This window comes from Haliotis rubra, unplaced genomic scaffold, assembly GCF_003918875.1.
Source record: "Haliotis rubra isolate DU_JTF1 unplaced genomic scaffold, ASM391887v1 Scf307, whole genome shotgun sequence".
Taxonomy (NCBI): domain Eukaryota; kingdom Metazoa; phylum Mollusca; class Gastropoda; order Lepetellida; family Haliotidae; genus Haliotis; species Haliotis rubra.
This window is the reverse complement of record NW_025766977.1, coordinates 565,927-586,366: the sequence shown is the minus strand read 5'-3', so window position 1 is coordinate 586,366 and position 20,440 is coordinate 565,927. Positions and strand designations below refer to the sequence as shown.

Below are 20,440 nucleotides of genomic sequence, written 5' to 3'. Positions count from 1 at the left end.
ACTAGTAGGCGTTTGACAATGACAGGAGTGTATACATGTACAACTAGTAGGCGTTTGACAATGACAGGAGTGTATACAAGTATGTATGTATATATATATATAGTTTTGAAACAAATCTGCACTGCTGTGGATAACTGGCCATATAACATTTTCAGATTAACAGACTAAAAAGGAATATCAGATGTAAGTCAAAGATAAATGATTTTCACAATCAACATGAAATTTTGGACAAGGAATCACAGCATGTAATCGGAGTTAACAAGAAAACACATTTAACAGCTGAAAGGAAAAACCAAATGCAGGGTGCGATTGTATTATTTTTTCAGTATCTACACTAGGTGCAACCTGGTGCAACCTGGCTTGTATGTTTGGCTGCACCATCAAAATTATGGTTGCACTATAAAATAATGTGCTGGTTCTAAAAAGTAACATAAATACTTGTTTAGCAATTTTCATAACAAGTTTTTCATAACAAGTACTCAGTATCAGATACATTCTACAGATCCAGGCCCCATGCTGAAAATGATGAATGATTCTGTTTCAATTTTGCATTACTTTTAATAAATCTCAATAATATGAATATTTATTTGACGGACTCCATCACTGGAGTTTTGTTTACGCGTATCGCCACTGGAGCTGATGTAGTGCTTGCTCCTGATGAGATACCCGATTTCAGCGGAGATTGTTTCTTCATACTCGTGATACTTTCCATTCAAGAAATAGCTTGTTCTTGGAAAGTTTGCCTGGCTTAAATCTGCTTATCATTCCTGCATTTGAAAAGTCAGGAACCATGATTGATGTCGTATGGGACAGTGACCCCTGATCTACCACCCATAAATGTTTCTGCTTGTAACAAGTCACACAGAGAGAAACATACTACCTCCAGTCCCTACTTCCCAATTAAAACACATTATGACAGCTAAAAGATGTTTAAGGAATTATTGGTTCAACCTGTTACTAAAGGTAACCTGCACTGGCAATTATTAACATGCACCTGTGCAGGTTGTAAATAGCAAAATTGCATCCTGAAATGTATGTAAACATTGTGTTGGTTGCTCACCATACATTAAGAGGGCAGTACAACTCGATACAAACACAAGGTAATACATCTCAATACAAACAAAATGTGCAACTGGCCATGTGGTTGTGAAGAAGTTCATTTGGCAAATAAGACAAGGGCTTCCCTGGAATAAGCAACAGTCAAGCATCACTATATTAACAATGGGTTCATGCAAGCCGTTTCCAATGAACAAGCCAATATTGCAGTAGGCAAGCATGCTGCATGAGAAAGCAGCTCATGAAAATGAGATTACAGGACACTTTCAAACACAAACTTGGGTAAAATCCCTCTGACCAGACAAACCAGCTCTCTACACACAAAGAGCCAACACTATGGACAGCCATAACTTACTCCCCAAGCCCAGAACGGGATGAGTTTTATGATAACCAAACAGCAAATTACGTTTCGGGTCGGTAACATTAACAATGATATTAACATTAATATTATATAAAACTGCTATTGGTGGGCATTTTCAGTTGCTTGTAAGTATTTCTCTAACTGTCCACTGACATCTCAAGAGCAAAATTCTAAATGACTTGAGATACCAGAACATCAGGTCTTATGTACCAGGACATCAGGTCTTGTGTACCAAGACATCAGGTCTTGTGTACCAGGACATCAGGTCTTGTGTACCAGGACATCAGGTCTTATGTACCATGACATCAGGTCTTGTGTACCAGGACATCAGGTCTTGTGTACCAGGACATCAGGTCTTATGTACCAGAACATCAGGTCTTATGTACCATGACATCAGGTCTTATGTACCATGACATCAGGTCTTATGTACCATGACATCAGGTCTTGTGTACCATGACATCAGGTCTTATGTACCAGGACATCAGGTCTTATGTACCAGAACATCAGGTCTTATGTACCATGACATCAGGCCTTATGTACCGGGACATCAGGTCTTATGTACCGGGACATCAGGTCTTATGTACCGGGACATCAGGTCTCATGTACCGGGACATCAGGTCTTATGTACCGCAGGTCTTATGTACCGGGACATCAGGTCTTGTGTACCAAGACATCAGGTCTTATGTACCATGATATCAGGTCTTATGTACCATGACATCAGGTCTTATGTACCAGGACATCAGGTCTTATGTAGCATGACATCAGGTCTTGTGTACCAGGACATCAGGTCTTATGTCCCGGGACATCAGGTCTTATGTTCCGGGACATCAGGTCTTATGTTCCGGGACATCAGGTCTTGTGTACCAGGACATCAGGTCTTATGTACCATGACATCAGGTCTTATGTACCAGGACATCAGGTCTTATGTACCGGGACATCAGGTCTTATGTACCAAGACATCAGGTCTTATGTAGCATGACATCAGGTCTTGTGTACCGGGACATCAGGTCTTAGGTACCAGGACATCAGGTCTTATGTACCATGACATCAGGTCTTATGTACTGGGTTAATGGGTCAAGTATGTACCTGATCAGCTGGTCGGGCGCTTCCACAACCCTATGAACAACATAGAGTTTCCAAACACCATACAGCCATGACAGCCCAACCAGAATATATTTGAACTTTAAAAACATCAAAAGCTTTTGCCAAAACAAGAACCTTAAAAACTGAAAAGCTGACACGATAGATGTCGAAACAAATGTGAGCACCAGACACTCTGAAGGAAGACAGTGGAGACACAGCTAACATGTTGTGGGTGTCGAGTCTCCTCAGCACCCTTATCACAGACTTGGTTTGGCAGACTTAAATGTTCCCAGTCAACTGGCCAGCAGTCCTTTACAGTTCTTCATGGACAATCTGAGGATAGAAACAGAAGGGTGAATTAGTGTTGGGAATTGGTTGAAATCTCACAATTGATGATTGCTTCATTACCAACGAACAATCATCGAAAAAATTGGTTAGTGTCATTTTTCAGATTTTCCTATCCAGGTTGTTATTCCAGATATGTATAACATGATGCAACTTACTACTGATGACTAATATATCATGTACATAAACTTCCTTGAGTCTTAGAGAAATATTCAGTCATGGCTTTTCAGTTAGTGAAGTGAGTTTTCTAAGAATTAAACACGTTTTCAGGCCCTGACAACTTCTAAGATATGTTCCCTTGTCAAGTTTTTCAGTGACTAAAACAGTACCGGTAGTTCCAAAATCGTTTATGTTCGATTATGAGAAAATGTGATTGATTGCATGGTCGTTTGGTCACTGCGACCATCTTCGATTATTTTAATTAATCGGAACACCACTAGAGTGAGTTGGGTTTGATCTATTTGGAACAGTATTTCAGTTATATTGCAGGTAGAAAACCCAAAGTGATGCAGGCGTTAGACATTTACTTCTCTGCAACCCACCATCATGGGTATGGTACAGGCAAACCAAGGAACAAGGGTGAACCCATAACTACATGTGTCCTTCCACAGTACCTGAGACAACTGGGCTGCATGGACTGCCAAGAGTGAGTGAGTGAGTGAGTGAGTGAGTGAGTGAGTGAGTGAGTGAGTGAGTGAGTGAGTGAGTGAGTGAGTGAGTGAGTGAGTGAGTGAGTGAGAGAGAGTGAGTGAGAGAGTGAGTGAGAGTGAGTGAGTGAGAGAGAGAGAGAGAGAGAGAGAGAGAGAGAGAGAGAGAGAGAGAGAGAGAGAGAGAGAGAGAGAGAGAGTGAAGTTTTATGCTGCTTTTAGCAATATTCCAGCAATATCATGGTGGGAGGACACCAGAAATGGGTTTCACATATTGTACACATGTGGGAAACTGAACCTGGGTCTCTGGCGTGATATACAAACGCTGTAACCACTAGGCTAACCCACCATCCTCCGCCCAGAAACAAAAACTCTCCAAAGTCAGACGATCCAATAAGCCCTCCTGGCCATTCCTGACTGACAGCATATATCCTTGTATATGCCCATACCATGCAGCCATTCATGTTTTCTTGTATTCAAGATCATTTTTCTACAGGAATATGGCTGTGCATGATATAGTGCAGGTCATGAGAACACAAATCAAATTCTCACTTATTGTCATTGGAAAAAACATGTCAAAATCTGAAACTTTCTGTTTCTTGCTTGGTATTGAACAGACAGACAGACAGACAGACAGTGTGCTGTTTGAGAAAGTTAGGCTTATAAGTGGGTAAATGTGTTACCTTATATGACTTGCAGTCACACTGTGTTTCATGGCTTTTTTCTTGCTCTACCAGCTCAAAAGACTTGTCCTTCTTTGGTTTATTTTTCAATAATTTGGAGTATTCCTGAAAACAGACAGTACCTGTAATTAATTACAAAACAAGAAAATAATCATCTTCTTCTTTTGTAAATTTCAGCTTGATTAATTATGAGTCTACAACTGAATACCTGTCTCAGGCATCACTTTAGTGATCTAGGGAGTATGAGTACAATACAAGGATATGGCAGTGTTTAAAACTCCCAAAATTCCAAGCTAGACAGCCGGACTGGTAACTTTAAAACATTACCAGCCTGGATACAAACTTGCCTGTCCAGTTTTCAACAATAGAAAAACATACAAAATCAGGTTAGTCAGGTTACTGTTTGTAGGCATCGCAATGAACTACATAGCACTAACAGGCAATGCACCGAGTTTAGGTAAACTGAAAGTACATGTGTTGTGATTGGTTATCGTAACATGAACTGTCCAATCGTAAGTAGTTTAACATAATCATCATAGTACCGTAAACACTTAAAACTGACGACAAGAGAACCTGTCTGATATTAAGAAATATTTACTGTTAGGGGTAAAAATATCTACCAGACCACCAGACTGGCTACTTTTGAAATTTGACCGTCCGAGAGGAAAATAGACCGTTCCAGACAGTCGGCCAGGTGGGAATTTTAAACGCTGGATATGGTAAAGAAACTTACGCTGTACAATTTTGTGTGGTAGCAAAAAATGTCCACGGGAGCCAGCTGATGCCAATCTCTTGTACCTGTAACAGAACAAACTCCTGAGCATTATGGGCAATCTCTTGTACCTGTAACAGACACCACATATGTGAACAAGTCCACACAACCCATATGAACATGTCCAGAGTTACCGACTAGTCTAGGTGACCCATCTGAATAAGTCCTTCTAGCCACACAGACAAGTCTAGGTGACCCATCTGAATAAAGTCCAGCCAGCCACACAGACAAGCCCAGGTAACCCATCTCAACAAGTCCATCCAGCCACACAGACAAGCCCAGGTGACCCATCTGAACAAGTCCATCCAGCCACACAGACAAGTCCAGGTGACCCATCTGAACAAGTCCATCCAGCCACACACACAAGTCCAGGTGACCCATCTCAACAAGTCCATCCAGCCACACACACAAGCCCAGGTGACCCATCTCAACAAGTCCATCCAGCCACACAGACAAGCCCAGGTGACCCATCTCAGACAAATCCAGGTGACCCATCTCAACATGTCCAGCCAGCCCAATCTTATCTCACTGACATATCCTTATCATCCCCAATCTTATCTCATTTATAAATTCATCCACTCACATTGGAACAAATCCATCCACCAAAATTTCATCTCTGTGAGTTTCATCACAAAAATTGAGTGGCCAACTGATTCAATCTCGGGATTAGTAATAGAGAGCTTTGAGCATGCATTTGGTGCTGTACATTAAAATCATATCTGTCTCAGTGGAGAAGATTTATTGAAATATGGTTGACATTGTACTGACTGCAGCTTCACCCTGACTTACATCTAATCCCTGACCATGCTTTGTCAAACCTGCAGCACCTACCTCCTTGTCATGTTCCCTTGCCCACTTTAACTTCTCCATGAGGTCACTGAGATCTCTCTTGAAAGGCACATAGTGAACATATGGTTCCAGGTTTCTGTAGAAGTGTTCGTAGTAGTGGGAGTTTTGTTTCAGCACTGTGGAGTCACCAGCCAGCAAATACGGCAGGCGGTAGGCAGCCACAGTCCCGTCCAAGTTCAGCTGGTACTTGTGCTGCAAACATTCATATGACCCTCTCAGTTTCAGGAAAGAATTAGCTTCAATATTATGGCTCTTTATGAAGCCGTAAGCAAAACTCTCCACAGTGAATTCCACCACCTTAGGGCCAACAATGTGCTCTACATTTAGCAACAAAGTTTATGGGATGCAATGTAAATCTTACTCCAACAAAGTAGCAAATAGATAATATAAACATCCAAATTCATACATTTCAACTTAGTATAAAAATAGATAATGATGGCAATACTCCAGGTGAAGTTAAAAAATTTCAGATACATTGCTTAGTGGTTAAAATGTTCGCTTCATGACGCCAAAGACCTGGGTTCGATTGCCTACATGGTGCAATGTGTGAAGTCCATTTCTGGTGTCCCCAGAAATTGCTGGAATATTGCTAAAAGCGGCGTAAACTTAAACTCACTCACCCAAATACATACACATTATCACATACCTCAAAGAAACTGAAGAAGGACACAGGTTTGACAATCTTGCCATACTTCTCCTCATCCTTGGGGAAGAAGAACATGTTTGTGAGTGAAGCGTTGATCATGTTGGGGTGCTGCTTGGCCATCTCCACCAGCTGCAGTCTCTCCTCCCTGCTGTCCCGTCCCCTCCAGAAGGCCACGTTTGACTTGTCCCTCCACCTGGGGCCAGTGTTGCCTTGGACAGAGAATATGTCTAGCGTCACTCTGAAAAATACACATTCGAATAGGGGTGATACGATACACCTCGGTATAAGTAGCCTTCGGTTCCGTATACCATAATGTAATCCAAAAATTATTCGGTATTTTCGGTTTTAGTACCATCATTTTATTAAACTTTTTAAACCTTTTCTAAAATGTCTAGAAATCGAATCATTTTGTCAAAATATATCTAGGTTTGACTCTTGTTGTCAATTTTCTGCATTATGATCATATCTCAAATACCGAACCGACTCACTCACTGACTGAGTTTGGCTTTACGCCGCTTTTAACAATATTCTAGCAACATCATGGTGGGGGGACACCAGAAATGGGCTTCACACGCTGTACACATGTGGGGATTCGAACGAGCCAATGCTTTAACCACTAGACTACCCCACCGCCCCAAATACTGAACCGAAGGCCTTGTACTGCAATACATACTGTACCGTACCTTGGGAAGAGCCTACCATTTCATCTCAACATTCAAACATTGCAATAACGGTGCTTCCAGACAACACATCTGGAGGTCAGTGTCACTTATTTCTTTCCTAAAACTTTCAATGCCCACAACACTGGTATCCACATCCTTTGATCACAAAGCAGTGTTTGTTTGTGTGTCTGTTTGTTCCTTAACTCGACACTCAGCAGTATTCCAGCTATATTACAGCAGTCTGTAAATAATCAAGTCTGGAACAGATAACCCTGTAATTACTGACTGACTGAGTTTGGTTTTATGCCGATTTTTAGCAATATTCCAGCAACATCACAGCAGGGGACACCAAAAATGGGCTTCACACATTGTACCCATGTGGGGATTCGAACCCGGGTCTTCGGCGTGACGAGCCAACGCTTTAACCACTGGGCTACCCCACCTAACCCTGTAATTAACAATAATATCATTGATCTATGCAATTTTGATATGATGACAAGCATCAGCTAAGTCTACATTTCTGACCACCTGATTCTCATCCTACAAATATGAGGTGAGGTGAGGGTTGTTTAATGTCGCAATGAACAGTATTTAAGCTTTTTCATGGTGATATCACCATGGTGGTGTTGGTGTGGTCCTGTACATAGAGCTCAGATCACAAATCAGTTGGGGCGGTGGGGTAGCCTAGTGGTTAAAGCGTTCGCTCGTCACGACGAAGACCTGGGTTCGATTCCTCACATGGGTACAATGTGTGAAGCCCATTTCTGGTGTCCCCCACCTTGATATTGCTGGAATATTGCTAAAAGTGGCGTAAAAACCCAACTCACTCACAAATCAGTTGAAGTTAAGCAAAGTTGGGCACGGAGAGTCCTTGGATGGGATACCATGTTTGGCAGCTTGACTCTTGAGAGTTTCTAGGACTTCAGTCCTGCCCCACAACAGAGCACATGTGATACATGTGGTCTCATCTTAGGCAAGTTTGTTCAAAACTGCTTCTGTTCACCCAGCAGAAAATGGGTACCCGGTGTGACTATTAAACCTTCTAGCGCCTCGTAGGCAGCTTGGTTTATCCGGGGTAATAATGATCAGATTGTGTGCTTTGAGCATCCTTATGTTTGGAAATAGTGCCATAGAACTATTATTATGATTATTATTGATGCAGGTCTCTGACGTTGACTACATTGGTAAAAGAAGAAAAGAGGTACTAACTAACAACAACATAACACATACTTGTATAGCAAAACCTTTTTTCAGTTTGCCAAGGTGTATTTGGAAAGTTGGTGTTGACCATGTGAAACCGATAAAAAGAGAAAGGTACAAAAGGATTTACCGTGACATCATTTCCAGCGTGGCTTCAGTGATATCATACGTGGGAATCACGATATCTCGAGTATCATCTGACCCACACCAGGAAAATATTGGGATGGGATTTTCGCTCAACCTCCTGTTCTCCAGTGGCCAATCACCAAAGTTCATGATAAATTCCATGTCAGGAAGTTTGACCTGACAAACAATTGGAACACATGCAGCTTTAAATGTTGTTTGAACAGCACTAAGGGACTGTTAATAATTTATGGCTAGGGGGGGGGATGATGATGATTGTAAGTGGGGTCACCCATTTTATTCTAGGGAGGTATAGTCCGTTTGACTTCATTTTGGACCGATGAATTGCTCACTAACACAAAATCTAATAATTTCAACAAAACAAAATTTTGCACAGTTTCATGAAATCGAAAGATCAACTCTGATGATTTGTCTCATAATTTTGGACACCCGAATAAAAAAGTTGTTTAACAAACGATCATTATTTTGTTGTCACTTTTCGCTATTTCATACGAGGGAGAACCACTTGCTAGTAGAACAGCCAGGTATGCAAATTGAAATTGCACTGCACACCCTTGTTGATTACCAGGCTGTTCTACCAGCATTTGGTTCTCCCTCGTAAGGAATAGCAAAAAGTAACAACAAAATAATAATCGTTTGTTATACAACTTTTTTATTCGGGTGTCCAAAATTATGAGACAAATCATCAGAGTTGATCTGTCGATTTCATTTGACTGTGAAAAATTTGATTTTGTTGCAAGTATTAGAGTTTGTGTTAGTGAGCAATTCATTGGTCCAAAATGAAGGCAAACGGACTATAGGGGAGTGGTGTGTGTGTGTGTGTGGTGTGTTTCAGCAATTTTGTACATAAAAATATTACAAAATTATGCTTAAAATTATAGAAAGGGTGTGTGTGTGTGTGGGGGTCATTGTTTTTTGTACATACATTTTAGGGGTGGGTGGGGTCATTCACATTGTACATGCTTCTCCATAAAATTCATCATCACCCCCTAGCCATAAATTATGAACGGTCCCTAATCTGTCATTTAGTGCAACAATGTCTTAGGCTATTCTATCCTGCACTATTTACCTACACATCTGTTTGGCATATCATACAACTGGAGCTGTGTGTCGTGGCCTAAGTGGCAAGACAATATATCTCGATACCGGTTTACGACATATCATGAAAGTATTGGCAAGGAACCTGCGAGATGATTATCATCACGATACTATGGGGCCGATACAATACGTATCTGAGTACTTTACAATTTCTAATAACAGAGCCAATATGATAGATACAGTGACGGAATCTGTATTTTGTTATACAGCAGAACTTGTGTTACATTCACACACACTTAAAAAGCTGTTCATCTAATAAAGTTTAAGCATTTAATGCTTAAGAAACTACAGTCAAACATATTCAATATACCCTGATCTAACATATAAGTTTCAAACTGAAGTTTCCCTTGGGAACTTGTGTTTCTTCACCAATGCTTTCACAAGTGTAATTTCAGTCTAAGTAAACTTAGGCTCAGTATTATTCGTTACACTGCTATACTGAGTCTAACAAAACCTTGTGGAAGGTCGCGTCAGCTGACCTTTTCAATGGACCAATCAGAAAACAGCTTACCAAATCGCAAAAGTTGACATTCGCACATACCTTTTGAACTTTTACCTCGAAAAAGTTTTGTACCCGAATGATTCCGAATGCTATTTTCTGTACGATCGCTTCCGAGTGATGCACATGGAGCACGCCACAAGAGTGAGTAAACAGTCGCTGAGAATAGTGTTTTGTCAGTATTCAAGGATGTCGGCTTGCGGAAATATTAGCTAATGATAGCCATGTCAACAGAAACCCAAAACCGTATATTCTGCAGGTCATATATCAGTGTTTTATGCAGGTTTTCATTTGTTATGAGATCAGTGTTAGCGACCGGGGAAGAGAGAATCCATTTTGTAAGTTCCGCCAAACCCTAAATAAAAGCCGTTGTCTGATTGGTTAAATCCGTTCGTCTGTCTCGCGTTTGATTGGACGGTCATAGGTCACTCAAAGGTTACCTGACGCGACCTTCAACAAGTGTTTGTTAAGACGCAGTATAGTAGTGTAACAAATAATACTGAGCCTAAGTTTACTTAGACTGGTGTAATTTACATCAGAATTCAGAATCACTGAAAAAAACCTCTTAATATGCTTTCTAAATGTTATCTTCTCTTTGTTCTCTTTCTTATCAAAGCTTAGATATCGTTCATAGTTGTTAATAAATGGTGTTGTTTGTCAAACAACGAAAACATATTTAAATTACTTGAAGACAAGTATTCCACAGTTAACAGAGTTTGAAAAATGTTCACACATTAGCAGACACACATTCCTAAAATTCAGGATAACTTCAAAGAGACTCCCCTTCCTATTCTAATGCAATACTCCTTACAACTTTAAGTAGCATTTAAATTGTAATGGGATATATCATCTCTCGTGGCGATACATTGATGTATCATGGACCCTTGCGATATACATATCCTGATATATTGCCTAAATGTGTTTTGTATCGATGCTCTCGTATCGTGTAGTTGACGATGCAAACATCAATACTACCGATGAATCGTTACAAAACTACATAGAACATCTACAAGACACTTGGCAATATCTTTTTTTCATTGCTATCATCTGTTATATTCAATCTAAGTATTGTGTGAGTACTTCCTGAAATATGAAATATTGCAGTAATTTCACAACTGTTCCCAACATGACAAAATTCATACTCATGTCATTAGAACTTTTCATTTTATCAAAATGTTGAATAATTAAAGAAGCACAAATTATCTTCTAAACTAATGAAGTTGAGATATCTTTGTTTTTCAGGTTCCTCATGCTTAAAGGACTCACCCGATAGCAGGAAATAAATCATCCAATTAAATTTAAAACAACAATATATAAATACAGAGGTACAGATAAGCTGCGTATCTGCGTAAATTACACATATATTTATGTGAAAACTCAATTACTCTTAAGTCTATTGCGCACAAGTATGCTTGAATTTTTGGAAATACTCAGTAAATTTGATCTTACATGTGTACACACAAAAATGTCAAATCTTAGCTTGTGTACCGGTAGATAGATAAAATAACTGAGAAATATTGGTGGTTCTATTTCAGCACATGCACTTGGCAACTTGTAGTCTTTCTTATTGTGTCTCATATTACAGACCAACCAGTAAACCAACATTTAAACTTTATTTGTTTACAATTAATAGAAAATGGCAAAATACCCAATGAGTTTGAGTGAGGTGGGTACAATTTTATTTGGTTACTCAAAAGAAAATTAGGATACCCAATTGAGATGAACACAAGTGAGTACATAACTCAACGATCCTAAAAGTTATCTGTAGCTCTGTAAATATATGAAAATTAGAACAGGTTATCTATGTGACGTACCTTGCGTGTCAAAGACAAGAGCAGTGCATCTGAAAACATCTTGAAGCCTACATGTTCCCCGTAGGTCTTCCTGTAAATCTGAAAATGTCATCATCCCTCATAAGTTACTTTTAGAGACTTAACTCTTTGAAACCCAGCTATCTAGTTGCATTTTATGGGAATGTGTTTTGAGAGATCTTAAAATGCAAATTAGGTACATATTTCTCCATTACAGTTTGTTTGTTTGCTGTTCAACGTCACACTCAGCAATATTCCAGCTATATGGCGGCGGTCTGTAAATAATCGAGTCTGGACCAGACAATCCAGTGATCAACAGCATGAGCATCGTTCTACGCAACTGAGATATGATGACATGTGTTAACCAAGTCAGCGAGCCTGACCAACCGATCCCATTAGTCGCCTCTTACAACAAGGATGGGTTACTGAAGACCAGATTTAACCCAGATCTTCACTGGTAGATGGAATTGATAAATTAGATGGTCAGGGGCTATGCTAAGTGTTGTTATGAGAAACAGCATGAGATAGATCTATACAATTGGGATACGATGACATTTGTCAGCCAAGTCAGCGGGCCTGACCACCCTATCCCGTTAGCTGCCTCTTATGATTGACAAGCATGGGTTGTTGAAGACCAATTCTAACCCGGATCTTCATTGGAAGAATAAAGATGAATAAATGGGATAATCATTACAATGCTTAAACCAGCATCAATAGCTATCAGTAACAGTGTAATAGATTTGGTATTGGATTGATGGATATTCTGCCAAGATACCTTGTTATTGATTATTTTATAATGACAGATGCTGTGCCTGCCAGCATCACTGAACCTCTCTACAGCTTCCTTGGCAACCTTCTTGAAGTCAATGTCCTGGAAGATCCCCAAGTCCTGTTTAATTTGTCTGTAGCTACTTGGACAGTCCATGTCCTTGAACCACTGGTCAAGGTCGGGCTGTGGACAGTCACACTTCTCATGGTACACCATACCTGCACAAACAAGTCATTGGGGAATAATCCAGGGCCATGTTCACTCCAGAATCCAGATTATTCTGATGACCACCATATAGTGATAGTGATATACTTAAGTGAGTGAGTGAGTTTAGTTTTACGCCACACTCCACAATATTCCAGCTATACTGAAGCAGTCTGTAAATAATCAAGTCTGGGCCAGACAATCCAGTGAGCAATAGCATGAGCATCGATACGCAATTGGGATACAATGACACGTGTCAACCAAGTCAGCAGAGCCGGACCACCCGATCCCGACCATATACGTAAAGTAACATTACCCAAAGATGAATTGTTTGGCCAACCACAAACGCTTCTTCTCAGAGCATAATGTGACACACAAGATGAACAAAACAAATAACAAAATTATTAAATTAACAGTGTTAAAGAGATATTCAGTGGTTATAGTTTTATTCTGCTTTTACCAATATTCCAGCAATATCACAATGGGGGACACCAAAAATAGGCTTCACACATTGTATCCATGTGGGGAATCAAACCCGTGTCATTGGAATAAAGGAATACTTTAACCACTAGGCTACCCAACCACCCCTCAACTGGAAAGTACCACTGTGAAGAGATTGTACAAGTATAGGGAGCAGTATCCTATATTATGCCTCTGTCTCCCTTCCGCTCTAACAGAATCAAGGTATTGACAATAACATATCCGGCCACTAAAATGTTCAGTCATCATGACCTGTATCGTGGGACTTGAAAGGTTTGATAACTAGTAACCACCAGACAAGTGTCTTTTATACCTACAGGTGCGTTAGTTGGGATTGTATGAATGAGATCAAAATGTCATATATATCTTTGACCCGTTTCTATAGCATACTCGTGATTCATTTAACTCTTTCATTATATTAGAATATTAATAACAGCAATGTTAACACATCTGATATGCACCAGTGATCATGAAAATGAAAATGAGTTTTAGGAATGAGTGAATGTTGTTTTAACGCAGATATTGGAAACATTCATTTCTTGTTGACGCCAGGCTTACTTATACTCCAGTTGTATTAATACGGCCTGTAAATATTCAGATTTTTTAACAAACAATCCAGTAGTCGATTGAAATTGATTCATTTAACCATTCAAATGTTTTTGATCAGACAATCCAGTGATTCATCATGAAGACCAACATGAAGACCAATTCCAACCTGGTTCTTCACAGGTGTGTTATACGTAGGATCACTAAGCATTCAAACAGAAATAGATACAGACCTTTCAGGGTGTACGGTGAATCAGCCACATGTCTTCCTTGGTGTAAGACATCTATCTCCAGATCCATGGGGGACTCATACATGCGATACCTGACAATGTACGACCCATCATGCCGGTCCAGAACCTGTGTCCACACACGCACTCGATCATTCGACTTCGTATGTATAGTCACAGCAAAAGCTTTTTCTCCAACTGAATCTGAAAACCTGAAAAATGACATCAAAATTTTACAAAAAATGCTGAACCCCTAATAACAGTAAATGTTTCCAAAGGCAATGTACCCATGATACTGATTTTTCCTGAAACTTACAAAACCTTTCAGCTTGCATCATGATTCATACTTTTTCCATAAGCTCTTGGAATGAAATCTGTATTTTACAGTCAAAACTATTGTCATGGCACACATTGTAAATTTCAAAATATGAAACATCGTATTGATCAGTGTTTGCCATGATACAGGAAACCTGCGTATTTTACGCACAAATTATCTCAAATACGCAGTGATTTTAAAAAGCTTGCGTCATTGTTGACTCAAAGCTACCGGGGCCCTTAGTTCAGATAATCTAAAGTTCTAAAACTAAATGTTTGCCAGTTAACTGCTCAGTGCTGATTAAATACCTGACCTGCCTTACCATGTTCTTGGTCGTTATTAAACAATCACAGTTGATGTGTTGATGAAAGTTTCAAACTGAAGTTGATTCCACAAAACATGTCCATGACTCCCTCTCATGACACCAGGGAGTCATGATGACTCCTAAATTTTTATGCCTAGGGCAAACACTGATTGATATTGATGTTGAGTGTGATACTGTCTTCAATCATGTCAATAGAGTACTACAAAATGGGGGTCAAATTGACAGCAAACATACAGTTCCCATTGACAATGTCAGGATAAACTCAACATACAGCAGAAGTTGACATCCATAAATTTTGCTTTTCTTATGCCTTCCACTTCTAAATGCCATTCAAAGATTTGACTGAAAGAATGACTTGAGAGTACCATTTAAGGTCAAGAAGCTTACCTTTCCTAAATAATATATGAGAGAAGTTGTGCTAGCATACAGTTTTGTTAAAAAACCCATCTGACCTATCTTTTGGATACATTGGGATTATTTTTCAAATATTCAGCTACTCAGAACATCTTGCTGCCTTGAAAACACCCTTTTCAATCACCTTGTACTCTGTGAGAGTATTGTCTCATACCGGGCGGTGGGGTAGTCTTGTGGTTAAAGCATTCGCTTGTCACCCCGAAGGCCCGGGTTCAATTCCCCACATGGGTACAATTTGTGAAGCCAATTTCGGGTGTCCCCCACCGTGATATTGCAGGAATACTGCTAAAAACGATGTAAAACCATACTCAGTCAGTCAGTCAGTCAGTATTGTCTTATACCTTAATTATTACAATTTATCTTTTGCAATATTCTGACCTCAACCTTGCAGTATATATAACAATATTCCAGCCATATGTAAATCATCAAGTCTAAAGCACACAATCCAGTGACCGACATCATCTTATACAGCCAGGATACAACGACATGCATGAATCAACTGAAAAAGTCAGACCTCCCAATCCTACTAGTCGTGTCTCAAGACCGATTCTTACCTAGATCTTCACAGGAGAGGTAATTCTTAGATTTTGATGCTGTTGAAGAACGTATGTTACAAGCATTTACTAGTTCAGATATATGGGGGTGGTGGGGTAGCCTAGTGGTTAAAGCGTTTGCTCGTCACGCCGAAGACCCGGGTTCGAATCCTCACATGGGTACATTGTGTGAAGCCCATTTCTGGTGTCCCCCGCCGTGATGTTGCTGGTATATTGCTAAAAGCGGCGTAAAACCAACTCAGTCAGTCAGTCAGTCAGATACATGGTAAAAGTATATTCAGTTGCAGCTATGATACCTGATCAATGTGTGTGCAAACTTTCGCGATATCACCAGTTTCACAAATCGCTCTGCAACATTAGTCAATGAGCAGTGTTTATCACACATGAGACACTGCTTATAACTGTTTATGAACGGAAAACGTTGAAAAAATGACAAATAGAATCTAACCCTTGCGTCTTTTGATATCAAATATATTGACACTCACAGACATAAAATTTTATCAACTCGTGTTGATATATTTGATACCAAAAGACCCTCTGGTGAAATCCTATATATAACTTTAACTGAACAAACTCTTATTGCTGCATAACAAAGAGTGAAAGAGACATAACCTGACATTCTGTAAGCACCCCATGGTTCAATAGAGCCACACCTCATTACTCAATTCAGAGACAAATCTCAAGTTCTATTTCCAGACTCCTTTTCAACAGTAAGTCATACTTCAGAGGACATCTTCAATATTCACTTTTGCCAGTATTTATATGCATGATATATCTCGTGTATCATAAAACAAGGGTGTTACAAGTCTGTCCGCTGACACTGATGCAAATAAACAGGCAGCTTGCAGACAAATTACACATTAATCACTGATCACATCAATGTGACGACTGGCAATATATGTAAAATACATGTGTGTGTGTGTGTGTGTGTGTGTGTGTGTGTGTGTGTTGGTGGGATTGAATGCCGTGACACGTTTAGTGATGACGATGATTTTTATGCAGAAGCATGTACAATGTGAATGATCCCCCTGAAATTTATGTACAAAGTAAGTGCCCCCTCCCACATATCATGTACAAAATCAATGACCCCCCTCCTTCCCCTTCCCATAATTTTTAAGCATAATTTTTGAATATTTTAATGTACAAAATTGCTGATCCCCTACCTCTCCAGAACAAAATGGGTGAACCCCCCCCCCTAAAACATCATCATAACACTCCACCCACCCCCTAAATTATGAAAGGTCTCTTATGGGAAGGCTGAGTAACTAGGTCACTGATATCGCTAGGTTAACTGGATTAGGGGACTAGCATTTAACCATAACTACTATTGTTCAGTGTTGCTGGTCCAGTGAATTACTGACTTATAACTGAAAGGAAAACGAGACTAAAGTACTCATTGACTGACAATGATCCACCTGATTCTTGTTTCCACACCCTGATGTGGGTGTGGTGTATGCCTTTTTTAACTAAACATAGTTCGAAGTACATGACTTGTTAAGCTATCTATAGCTATTTGAGTAGTAATGAAAGACCAGCTTGTATTATAAAAAGTCACTGTGAGCTCTGTGCATGTAAGGATATTGATTTCAGATTCAGATAAAGGCTGCAAAAACAGCTGTCTATGAAAACACATAAATATTCAGTATATCATATTCCCTCACTCCACCCTTTCCCAACATAGGAGTATTCAGTATATTACAAATGTCACACTTTCTCAGAAAAGTACAAATTATACACCCCAACATAGTATTATTCAGTGTAGCACACTGGCTATCTATACCCTAACAAAGCATTATTTAGTTGATCTCGCTATGTACACCCCAACATGATATTATTCAGAATAGCACACTGGTTATCTAGACCACAAGTATTATACAGTATGACATGATTTTTACTCCCCTCCCTACACCCCTACCAATTCATTAATCTATATATCTCAAATTATTCAGTATGTCACACGGTCACAATGGATGATCCCAGCTGTCTATCATTGACGCATTCCTTCCATACACCCCTACAATGAATGAATCCTACTTGTCTACCATTGATCCATCACATCCTTACACCCCTACAATGAATGATCCTACTTGTCTACCATTGATCCATCACATCCTTACACCCCTACAATGAATGATCCTACTTGTCTACCATTGATCCATCACTTACTTACACACCAATAATGGATGATCCAACTGTCTAACAATGATGCATCACTTCTATACACCCCCAATAATGGACGAACCTGTGAAGGTCCGGGTTAGAATGAGCCTTCAGTAACCCATGCTTGTCGTAAGAGGCGACTAACAGGATGGGGTGGTCAGGCTTGCTGACTTGGTTGACATAGGTCATCAGTTCCCAATTGCGCAGATTGATCCTCATGCCGTTGATCACTGGATTGTCTGGTCCAGACAGCCGTCATATAGCTGGAATATTGCTGAGTGTGGCGTACAACTAAACTCACTCACTCATTCAATAATGAATGATCCAACTGTCATCCATTGATCCGTCACTTCCATACACATCTACATGATTGGCCCTGGTCCATCTGTTGCAGGAAACCTAGACACAGAGGCAGTAAACTAGTTCACATGATTTTAGGACATAGCCAATGTTTTCAAGGCTACTGAGCAGATATAATGTCACGATATAATGGTTATAGAGTTTCCAAAACCGGTAACTGAATATCATGACTACTCCACCCTTCATGCCTTAGTGCTCTGACTGTCACAGGTGAAAATCATCTTGAGAGCCCTTAAGAATCTGACCGCAGGGCTACAGATAAGGGACGTATCAGCGTATGTACGGATAAAAAATATACACGATACGGTAGGAAATAATTTAGAAAACGTAGCAGATACGCACCACAGCAATTGTGTACGGTCTTAGAATCATTTACAGACATATTTATCTGAAAATGTATTGTTTAATTGTTTATTGACCGTTTACACCAGAGTAGCAATGCTGTCATGCATATATGAAATGAAGCACAAGTTTAATGATACACCATTAAATTCCATTCAGTACTCTAAATGTACTCTTATTGTTTTCCAGTACTCATATATTGCAAAAATAAGGAGTACGTACTCCTGATGTTGAAAAATTATCTGGGAGTCCTGTGACAGTAATAAGTACCAGGGTCCTTTTCCACAAAGTGCTACAACATTCATAAGCCTATGATAAACTATAGAGTTACAACGGTCATTACAACCGATCAATCATCGAAAAAAATTGGTTGGCGTCATGCATCAAATATTCCTGGTTATGTTTGTTAATGCACAAAAAAACATGTTCTTTGGGGTTCTTTGCAAATTTCACATCTTTAAAGGATGACTAGTATGTTAGGAAGATAAATTTCCTGGAGTCTTAAATTCAATCATGACTTGGAACCAGCTTGTAGTGCTTATGAAATGTAAATTAGTGACACAGACAAAACCAATCGTGTGAAAAATATTGTTAATGCAAACAAGTGTTCCAAACTTTTTAGTATTCGATTATGAGAAAACATGATCGATTGCTTAGTCGTTTTGTCACTGCGACCAATGTTCGATTATTTCAATTTACCAGATCACAACTAGATATAATGGCTATAGAGTTTCCGAAACCGGTAACTGAATATCATGACTACTCCACCCTTCACACCTCAGTGATGTGACTGTCACAAAGGAAACACTGATGTAAGACTGACATCGTCTTCACATCCAATAACAATCTGACAGTAACAAGTACCAGGGTCCTTTTACACAAAGCATTTGTAGAGTAACGCCATTCATAAGCTTATAATAAACTATAGAGTAACAATGGGTCGTAACGTCACGAACGTTTTGTGCATCATGAGCCAGAACTCCCAAGCTATACTATTAGACAGTTTCACTAGTAATATTGCATTGTGGAAGAGTACACTAATTGTAGAACTATGACTACCTGAACACCAGGGCCTAGATTTTCGAAGCTCTCTTAGCGCTAAGAAAGTCGTAAGTTAATGTTAATGTATGGCACTTACGACTATCTTAGCTCTAAGAGAGATTTGAAAATCTAGGCCCAGTACCATAACTTATGTGACTATTATTTTTTCAAAACAATATTTTCCCTAAATGTTCTTCACAGCTGTTTGCATGACATTCCTGCCAAAAATATTTCATTCACTTGGCAAAGAATGAAAAAATGTATCAGAAACAAATTGTTTGGATCAGCCTATCTGTTAAAGTGGGCGAGTTAATATTTCACATTGTATCAGCAATACTGAAACCATGTAGCAATGATACATTTCAGAAGGAGAAAGTTGGTTGTCCAAACATGACATCGCCTTGACAATATTGTAGCCATGTAGCGATGAGACATTTCAGAAGGAGAAAGTTGGTTGTTCAAAAGTGACATCGCCTTGACAATGTTGTAGCCATGTAGCGATGAGACATTTCAGAAGGAGAAAGTTGGTTGTTCAAACGTGACATGGCCTTGACAATATTGTAGCCATGTAGCGATGAGACATTTCAGAAGGACAAAGTTGGTTGTTCAAACATGACATCGCCTTGACAATGTTGTAGCCATGTAGCGATGAGACATTTCAGAAGGAGAAATTGGGTTACTAAGTTCAAATGTGACCACGCTTTGACAATATTGTAGCCATGTAGCAGTGAGACATTTCAGAAGGAGAAAGTTGGTTGTTCAAATGTGACATCGCCTTCACAATATTGTAGCCATGTAGCAATGAGACATTTCAGGAGAAAGTTGGTTGTTCAAACATGACATCGC

At 39.6% G+C, this 20,440-nt stretch overlaps 1 protein-coding gene across 1 annotated transcript in view; it reads right to left on the bottom strand.

Moving 5' to 3' along the window:
- Positions 1–4,221: 4,221 nt before the first annotated feature.
- Positions 4,222–20,440, bottom strand: part of LOC124282923 (protein O-glucosyltransferase 2-like) — a 30,277-nt gene continuing 14,058 nt past the window's right edge. The window contains exons 2-9 of the mRNA XM_046718973.1: positions 14,089–14,294; positions 12,632–12,843; positions 11,860–11,937; positions 8,435–8,607; positions 6,443–6,680; positions 5,779–5,988; positions 4,909–5,018; positions 4,222–4,280 (exon numbers count right to left, since the gene is read on the bottom strand). Of these exons, the coding sequence (XP_046574929.1) occupies positions 4,262–4,280; positions 4,909–5,018; positions 5,779–5,988; positions 6,443–6,680; positions 8,435–8,607; positions 11,860–11,937; positions 12,632–12,843; positions 14,089–14,294 (1,246 nt within the window). The 3' untranslated portion in view covers positions 4,222–4,261. The remainder of the gene's footprint in view (positions 4,281–4,908; positions 5,019–5,778; positions 5,989–6,442; positions 6,681–8,434; positions 8,608–11,859; positions 11,938–12,631; positions 12,844–14,088; positions 14,295–20,440) is intronic.